The 8,401-nt window shown below is 41.8% G+C and overlaps 1 protein-coding gene across 4 annotated transcripts in view; it reads left to right on the top strand.

Moving 5' to 3' along the window:
• Positions 1-293: 293 nt before the first annotated feature.
• The window catches only part of MYH15 (myosin heavy chain 15), a gene marked incomplete at its 5' end in the record, with an annotated part of 45,855 nt that continues 37,747 nt past the window's right edge, over positions 294-8,401 (top strand). For 2 of the 4 annotated variants that reach the window (XM_080342746.1, XM_080342745.1), the window contains 7 exons: positions 294-384; positions 1,438-1,541; positions 2,019-2,162; positions 4,027-4,183; positions 5,609-5,636; positions 6,539-6,632; positions 8,020-8,040. In XM_080342746.1, coding sequence (XP_080198872.1) covers positions 294-384; positions 1,438-1,541; positions 2,019-2,162; positions 4,027-4,183; positions 5,609-5,636; positions 6,539-6,632; positions 8,020-8,040 — 639 coding nt within the window. Of the gene's footprint in view, positions 385-1,437; positions 1,542-2,018; positions 2,163-4,026; positions 4,184-5,608; positions 5,637-6,538; positions 6,636-8,019; positions 8,041-8,401 lie in introns of all 4 variants that reach the window. The other 2 variants (XM_080342747.1, XM_080342744.1) reach the window with 2 other exon arrangements.

The raw sequence follows: 8,401 nt of genomic DNA, 5'->3' as shown, positions 1-8,401 counted from the left end.
GTGGAGATAACTGTGACCCATGTTGAGGTTTTGAATCACACAGGACCTGGCTGGTTTTAAATAAGCTGAGCCAGGGAAGGTTGTAACTAAGGGTGCAGTATAGCCCCAAATCTGTGTCAGGTATTTGTGTTTCAAATTAATTATGACATTGATCAGCCACTCGCTGCATTGTGCTGAGTGTTTAGTATCGCCTCAGATTGCCCAAGAAATAAATTCCCTCCCCCTCTTTCTTTGGTAGACCAGGTCCCTTTCTTTCTCCTCTGTGAGCTGTGCCACCTTGAACGCTTGCCAAGATGATGGACATGTCGGAATTCGGAGAGGCTGCTCCCTTCCTCCGAAAGAGCGAGAAGGAGCTGATGATGGCACAGACCGTCGCCTTCGATGGTGAGTTCTGGTAACTTTATGCTGCTGGTGGCTGGTTAAGCGCTTGAGGGTTACATCCAAGTGTAGTTGTGAGAATGCAGAGCAAAGCAGGATACAAAAGCTTATTCAACCAAGTTTTGGTTTCTTTTTTCTGTGAAGTTATAGAGTCCCCAGGTAACACTAAATAGAAATAATCTATCAATTTATGGTAGGTAGGTAATTAACTAGATATAGAAGCAAGGCATATTAGAACTGCTTTGCTAAAGGGGGGATCACTCCTTTGTCCATTTGAAAGAGAAACACCACACATTGATGTTCCTGTAATGACAGAGATTCTGTGACCCGACAAGATGTCTCTTTATGTTGTACCTGTACGTCTGTTTGATTTGCAGGCTGTATGACAACCTGATGTTAGCTTTTCGTTTCCCATAATTTATTTTGTCAGGAAATGGATTTATATGACCCCTGAGGTATAGTAGTATGGATAAATACCCCAATAACCACACCAATGTTCTATTCAGAATAGTTGCTGTAACTAAAGTATAGGGTAGCTACGCCAAACTTCTAAAAAGCCACAGAGGTAACTCAATGAGAGTCATTAATCTTGCTCTTTTTCAAGACAGACGTCAGAAGTATGTGCAGGAATAAGGTCAGATCTGATAGCTGTCAGGCAGATGATGTGGGCTGAATTCTTCACTCAGATGGCAATTTTCTCTGTGACTTTTTAGCAAACGCCTTAATTTGGGCTTGGATCTCAGTTCCTCCATCTGCACCCTGGTGATGATGATTATGGATTTCCCATGGAGGCTGAGGCTTAGCCAGCATTTGTGAAATATTTTGACACCTTGTGCTGGAAGGATCTAGAGGAAGCCAAGTAGTAGTTTCAAAGAAGAGACATTTGGGAGCCCTACGGCTTCTGCTTTGGCAGGCAGCTCCCCAGCACTGCCCATCTGCTGCAGCCCCAGAGGTTTTGTGTCACTTGTACAGAAAAAATAACCCAGCAATGTCACTTAGCTAGGCATGGTGTTACTGTTTGGCTCAAGGTTGTGAATCCTCGGTCTCTTAATTTCACAGGGAAGAAGAAGTGTTGGGTTCCAGATGATAAGAAAGCTTACGTTGAAGCTGAAATTACAGAAACCAGCGGTGGTAAAGTGACCGTGGAGACAACAGATGGAAGGGTATGAAAAAGGTTTTTGGCTGACCTGTGACTAATGAGGCCGGAGCAGCAAGCTCCAGAAAGTGTCTGGCTTGGTTTAAACTCAATTGCTGGGTCCATGAAACGAGCTGTGAATGGGAAGCCCCAATAAAAGCCACCCAGGGAAAACGGGCAATGCGGTGGTGTGTAAGAGAGCTTCAGACACTGCACAGCAGTCAGTTCTGGTTCGGAGCCCAGAGGTAAAACCCCACCCTGGACTTAAATCCCACGGCTTCTTATGTGACCACACCACTCTACTCTTTACCTCTGTCATCTCGGCCTTCCCCCATTCTTCTGATATCTGTGAAAACAAACAGTATTACATACATAGGCTCGGTTGAAGCTGAAGGACTTCCCTCTACAGGGGAGACAAATATTTTAGAAAAGTTTTCCTATAGGGTGTAAAGCAATAGAAAATCCCTGTGTTTTCTAGTGGTGCTGTACTTATCTGTCTTTGCAGACCATGACTATAAAAGAAGATGATGTGCAGTCAATGAACCCTCCCAAGTTTGACATGATTGAGGACATGGCTATGCTGACCCATCTGAACGAGGCGTCTGTGTTGTACAATCTGAGAAAGCGCTACAGCAACTGGATGATCTATGTAAGGGTCATTACTCTGTGTATTTAGAAATCTTGATTCCCAGTGCTGTGATGTCTGAATATGTTGTGTTCTTTATGTTCTGTTTGAAACTTTGATGTGTCTCAAAACAGAAGGTCTTGCTCAGCTTTTCAGGAAAGAAGTTGCTTCTGTCTGAATACAGGCAGAAAAAAATGAATGAAGAAGATAGCATCTAGTTCTTTGGTTTTACTTGCTTGCCTAAGAAAGGAGTGTCATGGGACATATTCTCAGCAGTCAAGGCTTTGGGGAGACCTAGTTTATTTTTCCTGTCCTAATATTAATCCCTGTCAACACTAAACATGAACTTTTCCTTGTTAAGAAACAATGCCTCAAGCTTAAAGCACACATAAAACTTCTTTTCAGTATGAGCCTTTCTATCTTTAGTACAGTAATTTTATTCCCTTTGTTTTCAGTGCTGACATCTGTCTTGTTTCATTCTGGCCTTTTCCCTTGCTCTCTGTATTGGTCGTATGACATCATTAACATAATTTCTGTCAGCACTAGAACAAGCTTCAGTAGCATCTCATTTCATAAGGCCAAAATTTTGTTCTCAGTTTGCTGCAATCAATTGTGTCTGAAATAGTCAGGGGAATCTATAGATTTTCTAGCCAATCCCTGTTCTGGTTTTTGGTATTCGTCAGAGGAGTGAATCCAACTTTTTCCCATTTAAATTCTGATTGTAAAATATTTCCTGCATTTCTCTGATAACCACATGGACATGGATGGCATAAAGCATAAGTTTGCTTACAGATCAGTATAGGTAGAAAATTAAATTTGTCATCTTAATTAATGTACTGGTTGGGTTGTTTTTTACTTTCGTGTCAAGGCCACTCTGAACAGGTCCTAATGCTGTTTTTAGGGGAAGGCACCTGGATTTCACCTGAAACTTTTACAATGTAATTCAGCTCATTAACCTATATGTGCATAGTGCTTGTGCCCATATAATAGCTGGGTTTATTTGGGCATTCCTGCTTCAACGCGGACCAAGTACCTGAAAAATTAACAGCTAATACAGATTATTCATGGTTACAATTGAAAACTCATTCTTCCTCAGAACCACCAGCCCCAGTCAACTGATGTGCATCATAGAATCACAGAATGGTTTGGGTTTGGAAAGTACCTTGAAGATGATCTAGTTCCAAGGCCCCTGCCATGGTCAGGGACACTTTCCACTAGACCAGGTTGCTCAGAAGCCACACCAAACCTGGCCTTGAACAGTTCCAGGGATGGGGCATCCACAAAGATAGCCCAAAGACCAACTATGAAGATGGAGTTTCACCAACTTTACCAATTTCTCCAAAAGCTGAAAAAGGTCCGCAGTTTTGGGGAATAACACTATGAAGTTGGTTTTTTTTTGAACACCCACCAGAAATTGCTCCAAGGTGCTCACATCAAATAAATAATATGAGATTGTTTCTCCCAGGTTTCTCTTCTTAGTAATGGGGTTTGAACAAGCAAACTGTAATTTTTCTTTCCTTCGTAATGATTGTTTTCAAGAAGAAACAACTCTCATTGAGTAGCAAGGCAGATTGTATGTAGGTCTGTTGGCTGCTCCTTTGTTCTGCTGAAGGGCTTGTTTCTGTTTCTGGTTGTCACCTAGAAAATACATTTTCCCCTTTGGAAAACTGTTTAATATCTGTAGTTTTGATATCAGTTGCCAATAAGAAGTCACTTAGCAGACCAGTAGCTTTAGAAATTCAAATCAAAGGCTGAAATTCAGGAATTCAAACTCAAATCAGATGCTGGCAACACCAGTTCCTGCTTGATTAACTTTTTTTTCTTTTTTCTTTTTTTTTTTTAATTCCTTGAGCTGTTTTTTTCACTCATGTTTTGTGTTCTGCTCTAGACCTATTCAGGCTTATTCTGTGTGACTATAAATCCCTACAAGTGGTTGCCTGTCTACAAGCCAGAGGTGGTTGCTGCCTACAAAGGCAAGAGGCGCTCGGAGGCTCCTCCCCACATCTTCTCCATTGCTGACAATGCGTACCACGACATGTTGCGGAGTAAGTGGCACTGTTTACTTTCAAATTTGGTTTTGCTTTATTTAGTCGACATGATTGGTACCCGGTGGAAGTTTGTGAGAGCTTTTGCAGTGTGCAATAAATGTGCGAACAATCTACAAGCAACGGGGGCTTGACAATATGTGTCAATTTTTAAATATATTTTTAAAATATTTAACTTTTTAAAAATTCCCCTGACTGTCCCTGTGGTACTTCTGGTAAGAATAAGCTCTGTATATGGCTTTTCTGTAAGGTGCACAAATTTAGCTGTCTGAACTGGGTGAATCCATCACTTTATAACAGAAATGAAGCAATGCCCCAAGGTCTGTAAGCATTTTCCCAACCTCAGAAATAAACCTACTGTCAGTCTATGGTCGGTATTCTGACACTTACAAGATGTATGCGTTCAAAGGGTAGTGAAGGCCAGCTATCGAAGGTGCTGCATGCACATCACTCCCATGAACCTGCCATGGGTCAGTGCTGCACTGATGGCCTTGGGTCTGCGCACCAGCCTTGTGGCAATGAACTCCAGTTATTCCTGTGAAATTTTCTCACCCTGATCCTTAAGTTACTGGAGGAAAAAAAAAGAGTTTATCAGCAGAGGGCAGCAGTGGTGTGCTCACACCGGCTCCTGATCGGTAAATCCCTAAGAGACACATACTGCTGTCACCTGGTTTTGATAAGATGGAAAATGCCACAGCTGCGAGGGGACAGAAAGCGCTGGGCAAAGGGGATGTGTGTATGGCTGCAAAGAAACGCTCTTTTATCAGATAACAGTGAAATCTGGCAAAGCTGCCTAATACGTAACCTGTTCACCATGACTGAAATTAAAAAAGAGGAATTTAGGCTCAATGGCTTAGGAAGCTAATACGATTTAGCAATTGCTTAATTTGGTTAATAATATATTAAGGTTGCAAAGTATTCTATTAAACGCTTATTTCTGGTCAGGCTGTTAACAGCAGGGACACTATAAGACTTCATTCCAGCAGTATGGCCAACTGAAGAAGCGTATGTACACGTAACAAGGAACAGCTTGTGAACAAACAGCAAAATCACTTGGGTTGGTCTAGTATTGCAAGAGCAGAAAGGTCAAATGTGAGCAAAGATGTACTCAGGAGTAAGAAAAGAAGCATTCTGATGACAGGAAATTGCTTTCTTTATTGTAGTTTCCCAGACACAGGGGGAACACGCATGAATGGCAGATCTTTAATACCAACTTCAACAAAGCACAAGAGGAGGATTCAGGCCAGGGCTAGAAACGGCATTGCTGGAGGTCACACTAGATGATACTAGTTTTTATCTTTCCATCTGTGCTTCATGTGATTATCTCCTGTCCTTGCAAAACTGATTCTGGAATAGTTGGTACTCATTTGCAATTTTAATAAGTGATTTGTACAGCCTACTAAGTTTATCTATTTTCCTCCACAGATCGTGAGAATCAGTCCATGCTGATCACGTAAGTGCTTTTTTTTATTTGACTGATATGAGACTTTCTTGCTGTGAAAAACTTAGAAGAAAAAAAATACTACTGAAATGCAAGTTGACCTTTGAAAGCTCTGCTAAATTGCCTGGAATGTGATTCAAACCAGCAATTTGGCCATCTGATGGTTGCCTTGAGCCCCATGAAAAAGGAGTAGCTAAGAGTTTGATGGAGGCTGGCCCATTTCTAATCTCCATCTGGTGTTCATTCCAAGTAGGCATGAAAACAACTCAGCAGGCAGTTAAAGAAGCTTCCTCCAGGGTTAGCTTTGCTGTGGCTGCTCTCTTTGGACACAGAAGACTCCCTCTTTTCAATGTGATTGCTCTTGCTGCAAATCATATTTAAGAGTGTTGTGTAGACACATCTAAAAGGAGAGAGATGACCCAGGCAGAAGAGGCACATCATTTACTGGCAAGCATGAAAGATGGAGAGCTGAATATCTCTCTGCACAGTTCATGTGTGCTTCTGGATAATGCTGGTAAATTACTGCAGGTTTTATGTATGTTTTCTAACTCCTTAGCTGTGTATAGGTATACCTCAGATCCTCAGTCTGGATGTTTGTAATAAAAATTCATTCACTTAAAGGAAGCTCAGTGTAGCATGGGTTTGTACTGGATTTCTGAGCCCAGTCACAGAAAAAGCTAGCTGCTGCTATTGTAGGCATTAACCTCTTTATTCAATCAATTTAATGTGATTTCCACTGGAACAGCCAAACAACAGGGCACAGAAATCAGAGTCGGTGATTCTGCAAACAGCCTGTGTGCAGGGAGGAGCTGGCAGGGCAGGAAGGTGAAAAGGATGAGTTACAGCCATTTGAGCAACACCCATTGTTCATTGTTATCTTCCTCCTTCCCATGTTATCTTCTTCCTTCCTTTAGCGGAGAATCCGGTGCTGGCAAGACTGTCAACACGAAACGTGTCATCCAGTACTTTGCCACGGTAGCAGCCCTGGGTGAACCTGGTAAAAAGAACGTAAGTCTGCTGGTGGCTGTTTCATTTCGCACTCCTGAGGCTTTTCTGTTGTGTACATCCAGCTTCACAGGCCTGCATCTTGAACGCAGAACCATGTGCTAGACCTCCACAGGCAGGGTTAAGAAAATAAAACGTTGGGAAAAGATACTGATGCTTCTACACAGCCCTACAGAGAACATGCTGTTCTGACGGGAGAAAGGCAAAGCTCACCTGAACTTGCCATGCTTCAGACAGGGCAGCAAAACCACTCCTGGTTCTGAACAGATGCTTAGTGCTGCTGGTTTTTTCTAAGAGTTTTAGTTTTCCTATGTGTTAAATATGTTTCTGATTGTGTTACAGCTGGTCAAAAGATGGGGAGACTGTGAAGGTTAAGAAATTTGATTTTTTTTCACATGGAAAATAGTCTTAAAAAGGACTAGGATTCAATTTCTCGTGAAAACGTCTGTTTTGTTGAAAGATTTTTTTGTCCATAAAAAAGGAATGTTTTGACAAAAGATTTTTTCAAACAGCTTTTCTGTATTTCTCTCTGGATAAGTGCTGTTCTGCTTATAAGTGCTCTCTAAGGCTATAGTTAATGCTATATTCACGCTGCTTTTTACCTTGTGTGGCTATAAGCTTGTTTGCTATGAGCTTCATTGCACTTGAAGGCTCAACTCTCATTCGTGGTGATTTAACTAATTCCTATGAACTGTATTTACAATGCCAAAATTTCAGCCAGGCTTGGATTCTGTACACATAACTCACATTGCCAAAATCTAATATACATTCATCTCAGGCCTGCAAGGCTCTCTTAATGAATGATTGACTGGTGCAGAGCCAGCTTGCTCTGTGCAGTGGGGTTAGTGCTCATAATGGTGTCTGAAACCTGGTGTGCTCGTGGAACAGTTGTGCAAATAACAAATATTGCTGCTGGAAGATAGTCTGTGTAATTTATCAGCCCAGGTGGCATTTTTCTTTCACTATCATCACTGCTTTTTTTTTCCCAAATAATCCAAGAGTTCAAGGGCAGCTTGACTTAATCATCTAAAACTTGTCTGTTTACTTTTACCTCCTTTTATTCCTACCACCAGTCTCTCTTCTCTGTCCAGTTAGTTAGCTTTTTGGTTCATTGTGGTACATCTCCAGAGCAAAACTGGGTAGATGTTTGGAGCAGGGGTTAAAGTAACAAGCTGGGCAGAAGCAGCAGTTGGCTGTTTTGTGATGTATGGTGAATGCAAAGCAATAGTTGTACATGCTTTTTGAAGGACGGCTTCAAAAAGTCCTGCTGGTGTGTTGGTGCCCACTAGACATCTAACCTGACTAATCTTTATGTTTTGTGATGTCCTTCATGTTAGTACTCACATTTCTCTCTTTTTTTTCCTCCTCCATTGTGTTTCTCTTTTGACAGCAACCAGCTACCAAAACTGGGGTAAGTCATCAGCTTTGCTGTTTTATCTCTTCCACGTGAAAATGGTACTGGGCTCTGTCAGCCTGTGTCATGAACCTCAGCATTTCACTTTGTGTGGTTTCCCCAGTGAAGGATCCCTGAAGCCCAGGCAGTTAAAGTAGATTCCTTCAGCAAACTGAAGTTTGTGACAGTTAATGCTGTTCTCATTTTGAAAATCCTGAATATTAGAAGCTCCGAGTGATTTCAGATCTAATGCATTCCAGTGCTTGTCACTGTCTTCAATAGCCCATCTCCTACACTCAACCACTTGGATGTCCCCACACGCTTCACAGTGCATGGGAGGATACGGTGATGTCTCTCGTATACAGACGGCATAAAATAT

The sequence above is a fragment of the Nesoenas mayeri genome, assembly GCF_963082525.1.
Source record: "Nesoenas mayeri genome assembly, chromosome: 1".
In the NCBI taxonomy this organism is placed as follows: domain Eukaryota; kingdom Metazoa; phylum Chordata; class Aves; order Columbiformes; family Columbidae; genus Nesoenas; species Nesoenas mayeri.
This window is presented reverse-complemented; position numbering and strand designations above follow the sequence as displayed.